Raw genomic sequence first — 22,930 nt, 5'->3', positions numbered from 1 at the left:
CTCATGTTTCTGTGCTATATCTGAAGCTAGCCAGCAGATACGTTACAGTAGCTTAGTTAGCATAAAAACAGTCAGAAGGGGGAAACAGTTACACACCGGCTCTGTGGTCTGAGGGTATTAAAACTAGTTACATGGTGCTAATAGTAGTAAGTTTCCCACTGCTTCCACTGCTTTGGCTAAGCTAGGCTAATCACATGCTTGCTCCAGCTTTGTATTCAGTACACAGACATGATGTTGTTGATCTTCGAGTCGAAGGTCGGACACAAATTTGTGCAAATCAAACTATGATGGAATGCTTCTGTTTTCCGATCTGCGCCGTCATGACTGAAATGACTGAGCACTCATGTTATTATTTGCCCCTGAAATAATGCATTTGGCTGTAGAGACAGATTGAAATCCTGCTCCCAAACACAGACTTCATTTCTGGGAAGAAGAATGAGTAGAATCAGTTTTGATTAAACCGGAAAAAAATAAAAATCCCTAAACTCCACTGACATTTTTGGCTGTGGATTACAAACAGACCTAATCTCCCACTGGTGTTCTCTACTCCAGAGCTCTGCACTGAACCCTCATCTGAGACCTCACCTGGCCTTCATGCACAAACACATGCTTACAGGTAGGATGGCCTTGCGTGTATGTCTGCGCATGAGTCCATGAATGTGCATCTGCGCTTCTCTGAGTATGCATATGTTAAAATTACTGTATTATAATCAACACTGACTGTACACGTGTATATTTTGTGTTGCATGTTCCAAGCAGTGTTACGCTGGAGGTCTGATACGCCCTCCTCGAGTGCTGACGTGAGTCCCCGTGGGCACATTGAGAGGGTGACACACAATCCCTCGCTGAGATGATCCCTCTGGTTTTGGTGAAGGGCAGTGGCAGGGATTCAGACCTCAGCTCTGCGCTCTTTGTGTCAACACTGCTGGTGAAACATGGCCACAGCTGATACAGCTAATGACAGAGAGGGGAGGGTGGGGCAGTGGGGGTGGAGGCTGCAGAAAGACGAGGATGTACCTGTGATGTTTTGGGTCCTCCATCTTTCATTAGGAAAAAACAAACTCTGAAGCAGAGACCCCCCATCAATCCTTTAATTTGAACCTTTCTTGAAGCCTAAATATTATCTAAAGTTTAAAAAATAATATTTTATTTAACTTACAATTTTAATTGTTAACAATTATGAGCTACTGTACATTTATTTTAGTCACACTAAGATTGTTTTTGTAATGCAGTAGCCTCGGACCTGATGTCATCTTACGTGAAATGATTTATATCAAGTCAAACACAGTATATAGCTACAGAATGGGGAAAAAAGAAACATTGTGTCATCAAGCTCTTTAAAAAAATATCAATTAACTGATTCTTCTGAGCTCAAGGTGAACGACAGCAATAGCGCTCCAGTTTTTGTGTCATTGCTTGAAGTAGTAGGCTATCTATCTGTTTTTACATTCACAAGCAGCCGTTACCAAGGGAACCAAAGAGTTGACAGATTCAGCATCTTAACCTGAGGTTGTGCTGCATCACACTTGTGCTGCACCCACGGGTCTCCACTAATGCAAATCTAGACATGTTGTCATATTACTATGCAAACACTATCCACCATATATACACATGGTGCGGGCACGAATACGTCTGACCTGCACCTTTAGAAAAATGAGCTACCTCTCATGCAAATTACTGTTTAAACAGCCTTACTTAACACATACACAAACACACACAACACAGCATGAGAAGTTGAAAAGGGCCATGACTGAGATGTGGCATTATGAGGCCTGTACTGGGACTCAGAGAGTCGGTGTTGATGAGGAACATCTATTAACTGTGTTTGCTTTAGTACAGTGAGGTGACAGCATAGTTTGGCCTCTACAATAACAGCCCATAATGCATTGTAAATGTCCAGATGGAACCAGACACATTACACAAGCCCTCAAAGATGAATAAACACAATGTTAAACTAACAGCGCCTCTTCACTCTGCTACTTTATAAAAGAAAATCAACAAATGGCTGACACGATGATGACGGCTGTGAGGCAGTAACCATGGTAACCCACCAGAGACACTTGAGCAAGCTGTCCAACCAGGCATCTGGCCTGTATTAATGAATTTGCAAATGAACAAACCCACACTACAGCCTACTGTATGGGTGTAATCTTGCACGCACGCACACACACACATAAAACACACACACACACGTAAACCCTCATGTATGCACTCACAGACACACAAACAATAAAACTCTTTTCAAATTAGATGAATGTAAATGCGCTTTAACAAAATGATAGGGTAAAGGTTTACAACTTGGCAGAAAACAAAGCAGCACAGATACGGAGAGGCACACACACATACACACATACACACACAGCCACTCCATGGTGCGCCTCATTTAACTACGAGGCTCAACATCCGAAGCTGAACCTGTGTGAGTAAAGGTCACATTGCCTGGCAACCACTTGAGCTTAAGGAATAGTTTTAATTATGGTCTGTGCTCTCTCTCTCCTCCAATCTCCTGCCACCGTTCACCCCACTGTCTGCACACACTCTTGCACGCACAATCATATCCTACACACAACCATCAATTTCCTCTTCAGTGCAAAGCCAAAAGAAGCATTAGTATTAGGTTACATCTGCCCACTGGTGAAAAATTGTGATGCAATCTTCGCACGCTCTTATCTTTTATGGATATTTCATGAACTAACAAGAAAAATGTGTAAAAAAACACACAAAACAACACAGATAAAGCCAACATAATCAGTAAATGTTACTTCTATTCATGTGTCGACAAAGTTCTGCATCATAAAATCCAAGAAAAGGTGGCAGTGATGGATGAAATATCCTCAGTGTAAAGCCGTGTCAGTGGAACATGTTCCCCTCCCCTGTACTAAATCCTAAAGAAAATGCATCGGGAACGGAGCTGCACGTACAGCACCATCTCTGCATGTGATTACAAGAGTAGTTGCATGCTTCATGAAGAGGATTCGATGTGGAAAAGTAATACTCTGAATCAACAAGAGAAGTGATAATTCCATAATCCAATCCGTGAACATCTGGAGCGAAAGCGGCCTAGCTAGCCAATCAGAGTGGCTGAACAGATTTAGCGGGGCACATTAGTATCCAGAGGTTAAAGACAGACTGCTGTGGTAGCAGGTACAAAAACAAAACAAAACAAAAAAAACTGCCCTATGTGCCTCAGATAAGAAGATCCCCATCCTTTTTTTCTTGTAAACGAAATGTTAAATTCATTACGAAAACAATCAACAGCTCATTCCTCAATGAAGTGAATGAATAAAAACATCAAATATCTACATAACTTGAGAGACCAGTAAAATATAGAACAGTTAAATGGTTGATTTTAGGGTTAAAAGCTTGCTCTGCCTCTTCAGTGCATATTTATAGACACTGCCACAGTCACAGTCACATACTGTGGACAGAATTTTCAGGACTTAACAGGTTTATTTCCTACCAGTGATGACACCTCTGCAGCAGGTCAAGCATTGTATTATAGGCTGTAAAACGGTGCACAGGGCACAGCATGCACAATTACGTATGTGTAACACTGAATCAACAGTTATTAATGCTGTAGCAGCCTTTTTAATCACCGTATCACTGTTCAATCGATGACTTGCATCTCGATTGGCCAGACTTCAGAGACGCTGATCTCTACATGTTGCACATGTGTTCAAGTACTGACGTAATATAGGTCGAGATAAGATGATGCGAACATGTGCAGGTGCAAGAATTACACACCGCTGCTGCACATTGACATTTGGGATTTTTACATAATGTCTTGTCACGTCACAGGGAAATTTCTCAGGAGGATAGCAAACACACATGAGCACACACAGAGAAGGAAATCCTGGGAGAGCGTACTTGCTTATTGAACAGAAACGATGTTTACTTGCACTTGTTATTTCTGTACACTTCAAATCAGTGCGCGCAATGCAATATTTAGCCCACTACACCGAGTATGGCTCTCATTAACCACACACAATTAACACAGAGACATGAAGATACACGAGAAAAAGATCACTACATCACGTCGGCTGTTGAATAATGAAAGGAATTGGGTGTTGTGGGAAATTTTTTCACAAGCAAAGTGAAAAGACAGATTGTAGGGGAAATGGAGGAGTGGGTAAAACCATCTGTAGAGGGTGTACTTTTACATTTTTAATGATTGCAGGTGAACCGCTACATGAGCTAACCTCTTTATAACAGCCTTGGACTCCACATGACTCCCTCCTCTGCCCGCCTGCCTGCCTCCCTGCCTGACTCATCCCAGTCTTTCTTGAGAAGCAGCAGAAATATGTGCCATTCTCAGAGAGATTACAAACCACAGCACCACGGTGTAATGGCATGTCGGTGAAACCCAATCCTATCGCCACTGCTGTCGACACAGCCCGGGCACTTCACTCACATTTACGCACGGCCACTTTTCCCACAGGCCTCCAACTCCCTCCAGAACAAAAGCTTTTCATACAGTGTACCTTCCAAGTCAGCAAATCTGGTCTATATATCTACACATACAGCAAAAAAGAAATTCTTCATCTTCTTCTTTTTAAAGTTTCTCTTCGTGGTGCCAGAATAAAGTGCAAACTACGGTTTCTGAACAACTACAGGCTGAGGATGGAATTCTGCCAAAAGCTTCCTTCCTCCTCTCACCTTCCTACTGTCTCCCCCAGGGAAGAACAATATGAAGAAAGAAATACAGCTTTTAAGATGCACTTTGAAAGAAGATCTCTTTCTTTTTTTTATGCACTGCCTTTGTTCATCATTCCTGTTGATTGAGTACGGCAACATGACATGTATTAACAGCAACAAACGCACCTGACCTCCTGCTTAGTCATTAATTCTCAGTGATCCAGTGTCTTGTCTATACAGGAATATCTTGCGAAGGTGAATCAGCTTTAATGAGCTACTTATTTGGAAGACTGATTGTGCTTTGCACTGTTGTAAATGCTGTGATAATTTGTTGCATCTACTCTTTATGTTTGTTTTGTGGTTGGTTTCAATATACAATAGGTTATCACAGGAAGTACTGTGCAATGATTTAATTCAACAGATTGGATCAGCTATTAGCACAGTCCTATCTTTATGATGGATCATCACGATATCCTGCTGTCCTACTAATTTATCGTGTTGATATGAATGATTCGAAGCAAACTGTTGTAAAAATGGATAGCCATGTTAGCTCCCAGGTGTAGATTTGTTATAGTGGTGCTTAGAGCTAAATGCTTATTTCAGCCTGCTAGGGGGGGGGCGCAATTACAATGTTAATGCGCTGATGTTTAACAGGTTCACCACATTAGTCCCTTCTGACTTACATGCCAACATTTGCTTATTAACACAGAGTGTCAGGCTGACTAACGGGCTAACTTAAAGCAGAAGTAAGCGATCCGGTCGTTTTGGCTAACTTCTTGTCAGCCGATGGAGTTAGCAGTCCCCGCCCTCGTCCCTACGTCACCACATGCACGCGCATCCCTTGGCTGCACACACAGAGAGGACCGCCCCTTTGTGCCGTTCTCTCTCCTCATTGGATAAAGGTTGTAGGATACAAGGAAAGTTTTCTCCTCGGCTTACAGCAGAGCAGAGTGACTGACAGACCCGTGTTTCAGACCAAACACTCTATATAAGTGATTGCTGTCAGAAGATAGAACTATTTAAGACTTATATGAACACAAACATTCAGCTTACATCTGCTTTAAACTGAGCAAAGTTACAGGTAGTTTTATGCACATGAAGAATCTGGCCTGGTTTCATAAACAACGGTGGGACGCTGTGACTTTAAATGGGATTTGATTGACAGAGAAAATGAAAACACAACCCACCGTGAGTTACTCCTTCCTTGGTTTCGCCCAATGACGTCTTTCAGGCTGCTAACTGTGACTTGATGTAATGATAATGTGGTAAAGCACACAAAGATTACATTACACACCGTAATTCGATTACGCCGCGGGTCATTTAAAAACCGCTCCACTAATTCATGATGCATGTGCTGGTGCGACGGCCTCATTATTTATAGCCCTATCATACTAGCTGGCAGTGATTCATTAATGTTATTGATACAGATGATGTGAAACACATGGAGAGTTATTTTATGTGCGCGTGCGTGATCATTTGGTTCTGTCAGCAATAAATGATGAGTTACCTCACACCATCACATTGCCATGAATATGAGCCATGTCGGGGGATAAATATACTATATGATGTGACTTGCTTTACTCTGACTCGTGATGGAGACAGCTGCCGCTCCTTCCCACAGTTACAGTTACTGTACGCCTTCGTGCCTCATTGCTACTGTACATTTTGTCACTTCGTAAAAGGGAGAAATTTGACATACCGGTACCCACGAAAGGTGAGTGGCGCCACTTCGTAAAACCTCCACAACTGCACCGAGATCAGACACACACGCATTAACCCAAATCGCACCTCTGGTCCTATTTCAAGCAGCGGAGTCACCGCCATCGACGGTACCAACAGCCAAGACGGAACCTTACATGATGTACTGTTTGGGATTATTTTGTTCACATGCTGAAACACAGGAGGATCTATAACTCTCTCCAAAAAGGGTAGGTGGTGAGTGGCTGAGGTCATCCCACAGCAGGTGATAAACAAACACCCCTGGACTCAAACGCACCGCACACACTACACACAGCACCTCTGTTCTCTTGCCAGGTGAAAGCCACTTTATCTCATCACCCGCATCCAAACGCAAAGACGGACCGGTTCTCCCATTCTCTTTAAATCTTTTCCTCCCATTTATATGGATGGACACACACATGGGCGTGCACACACAGACACGGACACACACAGACACATTTGGGAGAGATGATAGTGTGAGTGAGATGGCGGGCTGCTATATCAGTGTTGGGACGGGTATATATTCCTGGCTGGTGCTGATAAGCCAACTGATGCCTTGCCTTATTTAGTCAGTACTTACTGCTGACACACTAGCAGAGCAGCACACGGTGCATGCACACCGACTGTATGTGTTTGTCTAAGAGAGTGTGTGCCTGATAGTTTTCATGGATGACGTGCAATGTGCATATAGATAAATGCATATAGACTGAAGAGTGGGAATGTGTGGGAGAGCGAGTGAGAGAGAGAGAGCGAGAGAGCTCGTGGACATGGATACATGAGCACATGTGCACCTCCTGTCTTTCTCTTAATATGTTCAGTTGTCAACTTAAAACTCAGCAATCAACAATAAAAAAAATTTTTTTTTAAATGTACTGGAAAATGTGTTGTGAATCTGATGTAACATTTTTTCCCTCTCATTCAAAATATTCTATAGCCAAACAGCAAGTTATGTTATTGATACATATACGGTACATTAGCATTAACAGCTGTTTACCTACCAATCTGGAAGGAATATTTTTTCACCTGCCAAGAACAGTGTCTTGTTTTGCCTCCATTTCTATTACTCACTTTCCGATACCGAGTCACTGGCATGCTTTCTTCCCAGAAGAAGTTACGCTTCTCAGAGGGCAAATTATATTATTGTAAATGTGATGATGGGTGAGGCTCTTGATGAGACTGGTGAGTCAATACTAAGAAATATTGTCAAATAGTCTATTTTGCTGTTTTTAGCTTTAGTGGCATTGTGTTCATTGCTACAAGCATCACTAAAATGTATTGCATACAGTATGTTATTGCATATCATTCCTTAATTAAAAGAAATGATTATAAAATACACCAACTGTGAACTATACTGTACATGTTGTCAGCCTTTGGCCATCTTGAAATTCATTAACCTAATCTCTCAACGTAAGTTTAACTGTGCAAAATTTCCACTTTTAATTATATAGTGGCAAAGGTTGAGATCAAAATGAAATGTCTATCCAAGTACTTGGCCTCCTGGCTGTAAAGCAGCACATGCAAAGGAGGTACACACTATAACTTTTGGTTTTTGCATGAGGAGCTGGTGGTTAACTTCCACTTGAGCCTGGACAGCAAACAGTGCTATCAAAGAGGAAACACCCATGTCCTCACTTTTGGCATTTTTACCACTCTTGGCACTTTTGGGAATTCCTGCTTTATCAGTTTAACCTAAAAGGAGGAGGGATAGATAAACAAAATCCAATACACATTTTTTTCTGTCTTTGTGCGAGCACAGGGAGTGACAGGAAAGTTTAGGATTAACAAAAGGTCATCACTGTAGACTATACAGTGTGCACATTGCTGAGCTACCAGGAGACCTAAACTGCTGAATCCTGACAATAAGGCTTTGCAGGGGGAGCATCATTATGTAGCAAACTTTTCAATGGCTCTAACAGTCTCTTATCTCAGCTCACAGGCCTCGGACACTGCCACACCACACACATACACCCCATATTCACACCCCACCAAGGACAGCATACTGAAAGAAAGCAATGTGTGTGGGGTCCGTTTTACATAGATAAGAGTGACAAAATAACTGAATGGAGGGACACAGCACAGCACACCACTCTCGCTGCTCCACACTAGATCTCTATTGATTGGCTGACAACGAGCATGAGGTCATCAGATTCACCCCAGAGGCTGATGGGATAGCTCCTCTGTACAGTAGCTCACAGCGGAGGGGTGGGTGCGCCCTTTTTTTTTTTTTTTTGTTCCGCTCTTCTTTCAAATCTGCCCACCCCTGCTCCAGACTCGCCAGAAACCTCTTACTCAACAAATCTGCTGCATCTCCCGACTTAGTCAATCAACATTTATCCCCTTGCTCCTTCACTTCAATCCATTTTTTTTTTGCTTTGCCTGTCTTTTCTACTAGCGCGCTCTCCCTCCCTTCACTCCCTGTGGATCTACTGGGAACGCTCCACATTCAAAGACAGAGAGTCATGTGACCAGAACCGGGTCGATACGAGTGCATCTTTTGCCATGCACTGTATAATGAGACTTACATAACATGCTTACAGCCACCACAGCCGGCTGTTTATAACACAAATACACTCCTACATAGAAAAAAGAAAATATCTTGATTTCAGTCAGGAGAGTGAAAGCTTGTTTTGAGATTTCCAGAAGCACATGATGGAGGCACGTACTGTAGCAGCCAGTAATTTGATCACTTACTACAGTACATGGGACCTTGTTTGCTGCCATAAACACTTCATATCAGCTTGAATGCTTTCACTGTGGTTGCTTTAGCGCTATGCATTAGGTCATGTGTTTACCTCTGCTGTGAATTGTTGCTCTAATGCACAGCAGAGGAGATAGGGATGGCTTTTTCTTTCAACGCATTATCCAGTTTTTCTCTTTTCTCTTAACTCCATCTCCTGGGCCCTCACTAACACAGACACAGATTCATACAGTAACATCATGGGTCTTATCTCTGATATGAACAGTATGCAGGAATTTTAATATTCAGCATGTTAAATCCACCTTATGTAATCTGTATCTTATATCCTAATCTGCAGAATTAAGTATTTTCTCTTCCTGCTTATCAGAGAGGAATTATTATATTACAAAAGAATGGCTGGATATTAATAAAGCCGGCTATTCATAGTGTCTGCTATTACTGTATTGCTGCAAATGCCCGGGCTCAGCCTGAATTCAAAATACACTTACTAAATGTCTTCAGCGTTTTGAATATCGAGAATGTATTCTATTTTATCGCTCGCAAATCTTTCTGAGAAATCGTAAAGCCTGCAAAATACCAAAAAAAGTCACCTATCGTAAATCACCAGAGCACAAAAAACAATGATTTGTTATTGTTTAGCATGTCTGAAGTGCAGCCAACAAACATCAGATCCCCTGACATTTCCCCCGGTGTCACCAAGAGGTTGACATTTTTGGTTTTGAGTGAGATGTCTTCGCGACCGTTGGATTGCGATGACATTTTGCTTCAGACGCAGGTTGAATTGTGATAACTTTCAATTTGATGCCATCATCGGGTCAAAATGTCAGTTGTGCTCCGATGATCAAGTACCTGCAGAGCTAATGACATTCCTGTTGGCCTGTGTTAGTACCAAGCTAAAACACAAAACTAGAGTAATGTTAGTATATAGCTGTAAGCGATGCGATGCGGTGCCTCAGTGCATCCTCACACTGGTTTATCTTCCTTGGACAGACACCAAAAATCTGGACATATTTGCTATCCAGCAAAGCGAATACCTGACCTGATTGGCTGAGGTAAAATTGTGGTTTGTTATGTTTTGATTGACTAATACAATGAACACACCTGTACTTTGTCTTCTATAAATTCTTGTTGATGTGTTTTCATACATGCAAATTCATGGGCACAAGAGAGAGAGGGAGAAAAAAAAAATCAAAGCACACATGACCGCACAGAGACCTTTTCACAGCTTGCACACATCCCCACAGTCTTCAGTCTAATAATTCCCTGATGCAATGAAACCAGAGGATGTCAAAGCGATGCTGCATACCCTGAACTGTGTCCCAGTAGGAGGGAGGCTTTAAATGAAAAGGTCACATCTCATCCACCTGTTAAAGAGCAGATGCCACATCAGAGCAATAGTTGGCAGGAGGAGCAGGTATCGTTATTGGGCACACGAGACGCACTTGGCACGAGCGCATGTACGGCTATACTGCTCACGCACCGTGAACTCACAGGCCCACAAATCTTTGTCATACACACACCACACACACACACACACACACAGACAAGATGCCTGACCCCTCTCCCTCGGAATGAAAGATATGGGCAGAGAATAGAAACAGAACCTTTTCCAGGGATGATCACACTGGCAACACAAAAGCCTTGACTGGGCCGTCGGTGATGTATAAAGGTCGGAGCCGCTCCGATGCGACTCCGCTTACACACGACTGAGTCTTCAATCAGACCAGGAGATATCTGTCAGACAGGCCACCGCTCTGACACTTCAATGGTGAAAATAAACGCCCCGAGGAGGATGGTCAGGTTGTCTTTTGGTTCGTGTTTACACAGTACACACCCACATGCACGTAAAGAAGCATGAACGAGCACACATAAACACGATACCTGGAAGCTGCTATTTCCACTTTACTCCTGGCGATTGATGCGGCCCTCTGCGCGCCCTCCACAGCCCGATCCACCTTCTCTTTGGTTTTGGGGTTCTTAAGAGGAATCAATTGCTTCCTTATTCCGCGCACCAGCACGTTATTTTTGTACTTCCCTTCTTCTTTGGTGCCATCTGGGAAAACCGTGCACCCGTAACCGTGGCGCTTGTTGTTAAGCCATTCTCCCTCATACTTCATCCCATTGGATCTCTCCGAAACACCAAATCCATTGCGTTTGTCGTTCTTCCATTCGCCCATGTAGCTCTCGGTGGTGGTGGCGTCCACGTGGTCCTCCAGGAGTAGGTCCTCGTCCGGCAGCTCGCCGTCGCCGATGGATATGGTTGAGTTGGCGTCGCTGGAGCTGATGCGGCTCATGGTGGCGTCGCTTCTCGCGGAGCTGCGCTTGCTGGAGATTGAGGTCCGAGAGTCAGACTTGCGCAGCTGCCTGAGGCTGCCGAAGAGCGAGCCCCGGCGGAACAGGCCCTTCTTCTTGCCGGTGACGACCTCGCTGTCCGAGTGGAAGTTCAGGACGAAGCCCCCGCGGCTGCCCGTCGGCGTGTCGGCGGGGGAGGAGAGGTCCTGGAGCACGGTGCCGTTGCTCTGCTCGGAGCGCAGGGAGGCCAGAGACGTACGGAGAGGGGAGCGGATGACGGTGGCCATGCCATAGGGGACGCTCTGACGCACGCCGTAGCCGTGCCGCATCCCACCCATCCACTGGCCTTGATAGGTACCTGAGGAAACAGGTGACATGGGTCAATGACTCATAGTATTCAGAATGGTGCACTTCCACTTCAAAGCAAAGTAAGTGAGTGCATTACTTGGTTTTATCTTCTTTCCTAGCCTGTACTCTACATCCACTCAGGTTTATCACAGGGCCCTTGGGGGCATCCTGAACCTTAGTCTGTGGACATAACAATGTTACCTATGTTTGGTGGCAACTAGCAAGACCACATTAAAAGTCCCGCATGTCTGTATGTGTTTGTTTGTGTGTGTGTGTGTGTGTGTGTGTGTGTCTTTGCTTGTGTGTACAGTCTGTCTGTCTCACTGGGCTCCATTCCAAAAAACCATAGTCTTTTATCTTTAGCAAATGAACCAGTCTGGGATTTCAGCAGACTATCAGAGAAAGACAAGGGGAAAAAAAGAAAAACATTAAATTAAATACAAATTAAAAAGGTCCTTTACATGATTGAGCGCTTCAGGGGAGTGTGATTATCTGAAGATAAGCAAGTCTGAATAGCTTAACCTGTTTTTAAAAAAAAAACTTGCCTGTGTAACATTTTTCTCCTTAGTTACAGCGAGTTTGTACTTATTTTTGTACTTATGGTCACAAGAGGGTTCCTCTGTTTCCTGGTGTGCGTTCTGTTGGCTGGATATTCTCTGTATCAGCGATTACATATGGGAACGCAGAGGAGCCTTGCTGTAGGGGCCCAGAGAATGTCAACTAATGAAATGTTTTCCCTCCCTCCACTCAGATCAGGGACCGTGAGCATAACTAACTCAATCACAGAGATTTGATTAAGGTACTGGTACTGAGGATCACTTGGGATGAATGTGAATCACTCAGCTAGGAGCCTATTTTCAGGCGGCCACTAACTCCCCCACTGACAGTAGGCGCATTCGCCACCATCCGTTTGTCTCTGACGACAGGGAATTGCTATGAGTCACATAATGAGAGAAATACTTCATTAATCCCATTTGGTGCTGCTGAGCCCAATAAGCATGTGCTGGCCTACTGTAGCTTCTTCAAAGCATCATATTACAATACTGTCCCTAATAAGGAGAAATGCTTGTTAATCAAACAGCCACATCTCAGTGACCAATATAATAAAATATCCCATAATGGTCAGATAACGGGAAACAATATACTAGCCTGGGCAGGAATTTAGATGGATAAACAGTGTGAGATTAACAGGCTGGCTCGTGGCTCTGCTGCAGTTCAATTCGGTCACTCTGCAGATCAAGTTATCAGGATGTTGCGGGGTCAGACAGCCAGATGTTCTGTAGATCCTCTAGGATCAGCTGATTTCCCAAGCCCGGCCCTCTGTAACCATCATATGTGAGACATTTACTCTGCACCATAAGGCCTCTCTTAGTGGAAATGATGTTCACAAATCGCCCGATGATGGCCTTGCAATACGCAACGGGCCTGCAGAATCGCATGCAAGCTCTTGCGCTTGTGGGGCCACCTGTGATCTTGTCTCCTTGATCAGACACAGGGGATTTGGATAAAAAACACAATCTATGAACCATCACCGAACAGTGATATCAAAGCTCAGGGAGGGGCTCAGACTTTCAGCCAGTCCAAGAATGTGTCTTCTGCGTGATTTAACATATCATTGTACGATGCTGCGGAGTCCAAATTTTGATTGCACTCACAACTGAAAATAATGTCCTTTAAATGTCTCTAAGTTTAAGATTTGTTCATTTAGTTGTTTGACTTTTCCCTTTGTTTCCACTGCAATGCACCTGTTTTGTAGATTGGTTTGACACTTACAGGGTGGCTACATTTCTACTGAAAAAGTCAAACAAGTGACTTTTAATTGAGAACACCGCTATTGCCATCAAAGCCATGATGACTCCTCACTAAGTGTTTCTGCAGTGCAGGTTCAAATGTGAAAATGACAGAGAAGTGGGTGATAGTCTGGCTATAATTGGCTCCAAACAGACTGATTTGCTGTGATTTCCAAACTCCTTCTAGACGGGGCATGGAGCCACTGAGCTGGCAACAGGAGTCTCTTTCCTCCCACTGTCATACAAGTAGCTGCCAAATGAGATGTGCCTTGGAATAAGAGCGGACGCGTTATCTTCAACTGCATCCAACACGCTAACATTAATAGGGTTATAAGTAATCTTTTATATTTTGGTGATGGGGGGTTGTTCTTGACCACGCTGCGCAGTGCGCAATCTCAGCATCAACTCAGATCCTATCAGATGGAAATTCATGCACTGATGTATTTCCATCAACCTCCCTCAGTGAGAGTCTGAGCATCCTCACTCAGCTACACAACACATCACCATCAGTCGCTGCCGTTAAAGCGACACACGTTCAACAACAAACACTGAGGCCACATTTCCAAGAGTTCCTTACCGCCATCGCCGTAAGTTTCGATCCCATATCCGTCTTGCAGCCCGTTGCTCCAGGTGCCGTCATATCTAGCAGGTGTGTTGTGGCTCTGCCGGACGCCGTACCGACCCTTAAATCCGTGACTCCACTCCCCGCGGTACATCCATTTTCCTTTATTCTCCACGCCGAGCCCATGCCGCTTCCCCTGGGACCAGTAGCCCTGGTAGGTATTCCCACTGGGCCAGGTGTACACCCCCACTATCTCAAAGCCGTGCGACCAGGACCCGGCGTACTCGCCCTGGCCCTTGGGTCCGGTGCAGATGCCGTGTCCGTGGGCTTTGCCATCCTCCCACCCCCCGCAGTAAGTGCCACCGTCGTCGAAGTCAAACCTTCCGCCCGTCATTCAGATATAGGCTGGAAATAAAGCAGATCGCGCGCTGCTGCAGACTTCAGGCGTCTACAGGACCGAGGTGAGTGGATCCAGGACCGGCGGTGTGATGATCAGGATGAGCCAACAGGATGATGACTGTGAAAGGAACAGAAAATAGGAGGGTGAGGGAAAAGTGGACTGGTACTTCCAGACACTGACATGTAATACAAAAGGCATGCGCTGTGTTGTGTAAAGGTATGAATGGTGGGCGTCATTTACCGGAGGCGCACGCCGGTTTCTCCGCTGTGTGTTGCTCGTCTCCCCCCTCTCACCCACTGATCACAGAGGGAGAGAGAGAGGCGTCGAGTCGGTGCTGAAGAAAGACAGTGGGCCAATCGCGACGTCACGCCACAGGGACCTCCCATTCTCCTGTCGCCCTCTCTCTCTCACTCACTCACTTTCTCTCTCTCTCTCTCCCTCCCTGCCGCCTCCCTGAAGAGGCTGGACGCCCCCACCTCCTCCTCCACCTCCAAAATAAGGCACCTATATATCTGTCAGACTATAAATTTAAAAAGAGGCGCCTCACTTTACTGAAACACCACATTGCAATTTCCCATAATAGCCACGGAATTAATGCCTATGATTTGTTTATGTAATGACTTGTTATACTCATAGTTAGATAATTATATCTGCTTTATGATGTAGGTGGCTATTGTATAGTACAGAATAATAACTTTATTAGGTTTTCGATATCACATAGCCATCTGAATCATGCATCATACACTAATGAGTTACCTATCATAATTCTGTTAGCTATAATAAATAGTTTAGGACTAGGCCTAATTATACTTAAGAAAAAAAAAATTGAAAATAAACTTTTTTTAAACAGTATCTTATTGTTGCAACTATTTATGGGACCAAAAACAAGTTGTTTTCTGTGTGTCCAAAAAGTATTGATGATTTTTCCTTAGTGACATAATTAAGTCAGTGTTTCATTTAAGTCATTCCCTCTCATCTTTCAAGTCTGCAAAAGAAGTTCCTTCAGTTCACTTAGGTTTCTATTAGTTATAGTTGGTATTAGCCTTGAATGAGTGTTCACACCATAGACTGGTTCACACTCTAAATCAAATCCTAAGAGCGACCTCTGCTGTATTAGTGCTGTTACTGCGCATTTCCTAAGGAGCGGTCTTCCTTCAGAGCAAGTTTGTCTTTCACCATTTGTTCTTATTTTCTTGCACTGCGAGTGATTTTACTTTGCAATTTCACAATTGTAGGCTACGTGACAACAGTCTAAATACTTGTAACACTGGTTATTTGGTGAAGCTCTACAGCTTTATCCTATTTAAATATTTTGTAGCCTACATTATTTATTATTGTGTAGCATTATGTACTTTTACATATCTTATAGCAGTTTATATACACAATGCATATGATAGGCTATATTATATAGGCCTATTGTACACATTTTTAATTCTTCCATATTTTGTGTTATTATTGCCTCTTGGGCAAACTCCTGTTCTTGTTCTTTGCACAAATACATCATGTCAAACTCCTTGAAAGTAGAAAAACTTCTGAGCAATTAAAGTTTTCTGATTTCTGAAGTTAATTTGATATCGAACAGACTACCTTTGCAAAAATACTGGCTTTATACTGATTTCTCCTGTTAACCTGACCGCCGTGGATATCTACATCCACGTGAAGAATTGGCGAGAAGTAAAATACGAAAAGACAAAATGTAACTGTATATCCAAATATAAAATAGAGAAAAGTAGATTCACAATACACTCCGAACCTGCAGGGGGTGTAACTCGTCGACTGTGACATCCTTCCTGCCCTCACTTGTCCCCTAAAATACTAACAGATAAAATGGCGTCCGAAAACGGCTCTGAATCCCAAGATGAGAAAACCGCTCTGATAGAAACGGAGCCGGCTCAGGAGGAACAAGGAGAAAGTGGCACAGTGGCGAAGCAGAGCGGATCCAAACTGACGCTGTATCACTGGACGCAGTCCTTTAATTCTCAGAAGGTGAGTGTCGCTGACGGTTCAGCTTCAGGACCACAGCCCGGTGGACAGCTCCTCATCACAGCTCTAATTACACATCTAGTGACATGGGTGTGTTGGTGCGCATAATGCCATCTCTTTCTGACACACTGACTTCATTTATAATAATAATAACACTGATGTACAACAACACATTGTTACAATAGAAAGCTGCAGGTTGTTTACCTTCCACCCTGTACTGAGCGAGTTTCCTACGCAGGGCAGCACCACAGTTTATTTGGTGTATTCCTAAGTGATATCTAGTAAAATCCTTACTGTGCTGTGATCCTACAGTAGATATTTTGACATCATAGTCACCTGCGGACACTGCTTTTACCACTGTTGGTTAAATCTTTGTCTTTGTGAAGACGCCCACAAAGCAGGTGTTGGGAAAACACCATCTAGGCTACCTTTGGTCATTTTCTATTGATATAATCTTGGATCTGGTCTCAGCTGGTCGAAAAAATTGAATTTATTCTGTAAGTGGACGCTCATTGTTGCAAGGTTTTAGTGTTCAATGTGCAAAACTCTCCCACTGAAATAAGTGCCTCTTAGGATCATTCACCTGTAATTTTCCCTTTTAATTTGGACCTCAGAGGTTCAGGTGTCAATTAGCACAGTCAGAAGCATGAAATGACTTCACACAGTTGCTGTTTTGCAGGTGCGACTGGCCATAGCAGAGAAAGGTCTGCACTGTGAGGAGTATGATGTGAGCCTACCGCTCAGTGAACACAATGAGCCCTGGTTCATGCGTCTGAATCCTACTGGTGAAGTGCCGGTCTTAGTCCACGATGACAACGTCATCTGTGACCCAACACAGATCATGGACTACCTGGAGCACAACTTCAATGGTGAGGCTGAATAACAACAGTTTGCCCCCAAAACTCTCACTGACTGTGGCTCCATTCACTTTCAGTTTCCTGCATGTTTTCATTCATTGTTTTCTCATTTATCTTTGCTTGTTGAAATTTTGGTTTCATATTAAATGTAAATTTTTTGTTTTCATTTATTTTGCATCTGTTGATTTTTCAGTTCTTTACTCATTTTCTCTTGGTTTGCACTAAACCATGATAGCTTTGTTCTACGAGTGTCATCCAGTCACCTGAAAGCAGAACCTGGTAAGCATGGAACCGTTTAAGCTTGTCAGAAATGAGTCTTAAGAAAAATACATTTTCTTTCCCTCCTTCCTTGATTGAAATCACTCCGATTCCCTCATTGATGGCCTTTTCTTTTCACGACTTGTCTACTTGCAGAGGGCACTCCCAAGCTGGTCCCTGAAGAGGGCAGTACATACTATCACAGAGTGCAGCACTACAGAGAGCTGCTGGACTCACTACAGATGGATGCCTACACTCATGGCTCCATCCTCCATCCTGAGATCACAGTGGACTCCCACATACCAGCGTACGCAGCCACGTGCATACGAAGTAAGAAACACAGATGATGCACTTTCCCAGTCGTATACAGTCTTGTGTTTTTCCCTTCATGTCACACATACGCATACGCGAGGATCTGCTTTGTCAGCTGCTTCTCATATTGGATAGGGCACATTTTAGCCTCTATAATAGCCAGACATTTTTTAGGCATGCATTCAACAAAGTGTTGGAAAAGGTTACACTGCAATCTCACTTCATGCCAAGGTAGCATCATGGAGGCTGTGCAGATGTTTCAGCGGTACGCCAATACTGCACACGTCCTGCTGCACCTTATATTAGACCTTTTTCCACCTCCTCAGAGATTTGTCTAAAATCAAGGAAAGTGAGAATACACTACAGTTAAAGCTAGGGTCGTAGAGCAATTCTGAGATCAGCAATGTAGCTATATTTGTAATTCTGTTGAAAATGTTGGATTCATCTTCCTATTAAGACAAATAAGCTATTGAGCTATTGATGGGCTTCTAGAAGAAATCATTGATTTCCCCACTAATGTTTGTAAAACTACCACAGCGTGTATCGTCATGTCTAACACGCTCCAATGTTTTTGTGTGTAACAGCGCAGATCGGGAACACACAGTCGGAGCTGAAAAAACTGGCAGAGCAGAATCCAGAGCTTAAAGATGCTTATGTAGCAAAACAGAGACGCTTAAAAGTAAGTTATTCACGTTTGCAGAGTGGTGGGTATGAAACACTGTTGGGTTTGTTTTATGATTTACAATTTTGTCCTCTTAGACCCATACTGTCATAAAAACACAACACCGTTAATTCACATTTGGAGGACTGGAAACTGGCATTTGTTATTATACCACAGAGCTATATCATTTCGATTAAGAGCATATAAAGCCTACGCAACATTTAGAGTCCTATTCTGTGGTCTTTGTTGAACTTAATGCAAATCAGCAAAAAAAACCTCAGCTCTTGAGATTCAAATCACAATTTAAATGTATTAAATTGTGAATTATATAGATTTCATTGGAAATGTTACTTGTTAACACAGTAAATATGAGATAGATGTAGTAGATGTAAACTATGCACTTAACAACAGTAGATCTCCTACAGTATAAGGAAACTGTATTTACATGTGAATGTATTTCTGCAGTCGAAGTTGTATGACCATGATAACATGAAGTACCTGAAGAAGCTTCTGGATGAACTAGAGAGTGTGATGGACCAGGTAGAGACAGAGCTTCAGAGGAGGGTGGAAGAAACACCAGGTAACCACAACATGTTGTTGCTTAGTAAACATTGTGCCATTAACATCCACACAATATTAGAAGTAAGTGTGTTATTATGACTCTTTGACTTGTAGAAGAAGGCAGTCAGTCCTGGCTGTGTGGCGAGTTCTTCAGCATGGCTGACGTCTCTCTGGCAGTAACCTTACACCGCCTCAAGTTCCTCGGCCTGTCCCGCCGCTACTGGGGTAACGGTAACCGTGTCAACCTGGAAACATACTATGAGCGTGTGGTGCAGCGCCCGGCCTTCAGGAGGGTGCTGGGCCATGTCAACAACATCCTGATATCTGCCGTCCTACCGGTGGCGTTTCGTGTGGCCAGGAAGAACGCGCCGGTTATTTTTGGCACCACTCTGCTGATCGGCATTTTGGGAGGAGCCTCATACTTTGCTTTTCTTTACATGAAGAGGAGGCTTACTGCCTTTAGCTGAAGGTGTTTTTGTTCTGAACTGATTTTAGGGTGGGAAGTAAAATAAACACAACGCTAATTTAAATGATCTAAAGTAAAAATACATAGGAGAATATGCTAAATAAATAGCCATCAGTAATATGTAACTGTAACAAACGTTGATTAGTTTTTTTTTATTTAGCTGGTTGCACAAAATGCACTTTTTGTCACGCTCATGATCTTACTGTTGCAATACACCAAAGGACAGACTTAAAGAGCTATACTAGTATTTTTGGTCATTCTTGCATTTGCAGCCTTTAAAAAAATGAAAATGCATATCTAAAAATCTGGACTTAAAATGTGTATCAGCTTTGACACAAATATAAAGTACAGTAGTACAAATAGATGTTTCCATACTTTACCAAAAGCCATGAAAAGCAATGATTGCCTGGAAGTCAGTACTAAAGTAAGGCATACGCAATGTATAGAAAACGGGCTAAAAAATACAAAAACGGCAGTATGGTCATTGTAGACATCTTAATGTCAACTTAAATCGTTATTAAGAATTTTCATCCTTACTTCATTGTAATTCATATTTGTGGGATAGATTTTTTTTCAAAACTACACTTGAAGCACGCAGCCTGCTTTCTGTGACAGAGTCTGCCCAGCAGTTATCATAGTGTATGTCAAAACATGTCTCCACATTTGGCCAATGTTGGAAATTCCTGTTACTGCACCTCTATCACACTCAAGTTTTACTATATGACTGATGAATAATTGCTTGAAATATTCTCTGTGTAACAATAGTTGATTGAACTGCTTTTCCAATGTCGTTTACAACATCTCCAGACCATCATATGCAACATCTGTCTGAGATTAAACTGCTTCCAAACACTTTCCACTGTTTCCTCTCAATCAAGTATGAAGGAGAATTGCATTGAAAATTCATGACTCAGCATCATTTAATAAGCTATCATGTATCATACAGGTTCTAAACATTTGGAAAATTCCACATCTAAAGACCGTTTGTCATATTTCCCAGAATCTGGATGCAAGTCAGCATCTACAGTGATTTGTCTGCCCAGTCAAAAGCTCCATGGTTGACACTGACATTTAACATATGCTCAGCTTTGATTTAAACTCCTCCTCACGTGAGCTTGGCCTCACATAAAATAGACACATGCTGCACCCTTCAACAAAGACTGGCCTTTGTTTTTGCTGTCCAGAGGGCTGGGTAGTGTAGCTGTTGAAGAAATGCCTCACACGTGTTAAAGCCACATGTGAGCGTAGCTGTCAAAGGACCATAAGCTCATACTAGTGTGTGAGCTCTGGAAAATCATACCCTTGCAAATGGCAACAAAAATGACATCATTTTTGCTACAGGGTTATATCACACAGGTGTCAGTTTGAGAGAGAAGGGTCAAAGTCATAAAAACATAAACATTACTGTACACCAAAGACAAAGTTTGTAACCTGTATTGCAGGTCTTGAACAAGATGAAAGTAATCACTTCCATCTAATGCCTAATATTATCATTTGCAGTGTGCATTAATTTGCCGCTTACTGTAATTAGGAACAGCTTATCATCCTTTTCTCTGTCATGCAATTGTCCAGTCAGACAAACAGGTGACAGCTGTTCAATACAGTACCAAAGTGAAATCTCTACCTTTGATCGTTGCATGATTTTTGGTGCCAGATTGCCTGGTTTGACTATTTCCAAAACCATCTTTTGGGATTTTTACACATAAAGGTCTCAGGCATAAGATATAAGCAATATGATGGAAAAGGCTACGGTAGCTCACATAACCATAAGAGGTGATAGGAAAAGCATCTCAGCATGCAGAAAACATTGAATTTTGAGCAGGATGGGCTTCATCTGCAGACCACCGTGTCAGGTTCCACTCCTGCAAGCAAGGAGTATAAATATGAGCTTTCAGTGGATCCAGGCTCACCAAAACAAGGCAGATGAAGATTGGAAAAATATAGGCTGGTCTGATGATTCTGCTGTGGCACTCAGCATGAATCTACGGACCCAACGTGCCTTGTGTCAACAGTCCAGGCTGCTGGTGGTGCTGTGATGGTGTGGGGATTTTTGTTTTGGCACATTAATAACAATTAATCATCATTTTGAACACCACAGCCTGTCTGAGTATTATTTTTGGACTGAATGGATTTAACGTTTGGCCTCTTTCATTTGGGCTTGGTTCTAAAAGTTTATGTTTTTGTTATGAAACATGATTTCTCACCTACCCTCTTTGGTTGTTTTCATTTTGGGTCCTACAGTCCTTGACATGACTTCAGTGGCCTCCCCAGTCTCCAGGTCTGAATTGGCATCACGAATATACAGCTGACGAATCTGCAGGAATGATACAATGCAAACACATCAAGAACCTGAATTTCAAAGAAATATCAGAATATCTTGTGCAATCTCAGCCATGAAGAACTGAGACTTATATTGCAGAGGCCCCAAGTGTGGTGTTCCTAATGAAAAACTAAAAAAACTAATTTAGCTTCTGCCGCAAATTTATTAGAAAGTAATGTGTGTCTTGTTCTGTGAGCATTAATCTAAAAAAAAATAAAATAAAATAAACATGCATGTTTGCGCCCACTAGAGGGCAGCATTTCCTTTTACAACTAACATCTGTGAATTATAGGGAGAATAACATTCACTCCATAATTCACAGGGAAGGGGGCCATGCTCCCCAAGCTTCTGTATGTTTCAAATTACTCGTATTTTCTCGTATTTTCTGAAAACTACTACTTTTTTTTTTACAACATGCAGGTTAAGCCATTTATGCAGTGCAGAGCTTTGACAGAATCTTTGAGTGGAATGCTATATATTAGAAAGACCTTTGCAGCCAAAAAGCAATTCAGCCAGCTGACAAAATAAACCTCCTGCTGGAGCTGGACATGGTCAGGTATTGTTCGGATGATTGGTCCTGACATCTTGCTATTCAGTTGTTTAAAGTCCAACAGGTGGTTCAGAATAATTGGACAGAGTTTGCCCCACTCAAACTGGAAAACAATTGTGATTTCTTTACTTTGTTGCAGAGTCAATAACACTTGAACTAGCTGTCAGCATATTACTGTGTCATTAAACAGTCCTCTATACTTTGGCCAGATTAAAAAAAAAAAAAAAAGACCAGTTGACAGGTTTGATGAATTACTAGATGCATTAGACGGCCATGTTTCCAATATTTATGATAGATGCTCTCTGGATCACAGACCTTACCAAACTCTACCAAATCCATTACTATGAGTCATTTTGGAGAAACATATCAGTTTCCTTGCTGAACCTTAACTATTGATCATACTGTATTAATCCACCTACCAAAAAAAAAAAAGGTTCATGGATATTTTCACCTCTGTTTTGCACCTCTGACAAGTATTTTTAGTGGGATATCACTAATTAATTGTCTGTTGGCCACCT

The 22,930-nt window shown here is 42.7% G+C and overlaps 2 protein-coding genes across 2 annotated transcripts in view; one reads left to right on the top strand and one right to left on the bottom strand.

Moving 5' to 3' along the window:
• Positions 1-14,580, bottom strand: part of jph1a (junctophilin 1a) — a 30,762-nt gene extending 16,182 nt beyond the window's left edge. The window contains exons 1-2 of the mRNA XM_083995796.1: positions 14,060-14,580; positions 10,934-11,702 (exon numbers count right to left, since the gene is read on the bottom strand). Coding sequence (XP_083851922.1) covers positions 10,934-11,702; positions 14,060-14,438 — 1,148 coding nt within the window. The 5' untranslated portion in view covers positions 14,439-14,580. The remainder of the gene's footprint in view (positions 1-10,933; positions 11,703-14,059) is intronic.
• A 1,673-nt stretch (positions 14,581-16,253) lies between these two features.
• On the top strand, positions 16,254-19,543 carry gdap1 (ganglioside induced differentiation associated protein 1; the record flags this gene model as incomplete). The annotated part of the gene is made up of 6 exons (XM_083994992.1): positions 16,254-16,430; positions 17,107-17,296; positions 17,699-17,872; positions 18,439-18,533; positions 18,981-19,095; positions 19,191-19,543. The coding sequence occupies exons 1-6, from the start codon at positions 16,272-16,274 to the stop codon at positions 19,541-19,543; spliced, it is 1,086 nt and encodes a 361-aa protein (XP_083851118.1). The 5' UTR covers positions 16,254-16,271.
• Positions 19,544-22,930: the final 3,387 nt, after the last annotated feature.

This window comes from Trachurus trachurus (genome assembly GCF_905171665.1).
Source record: "Trachurus trachurus genome assembly, chromosome: 20".
Classification (NCBI taxonomy): Eukaryota; Metazoa; Chordata; class Actinopteri; order Carangiformes; family Carangidae; genus Trachurus; species Trachurus trachurus.
This window is presented reverse-complemented; position numbering and strand designations above follow the sequence as displayed.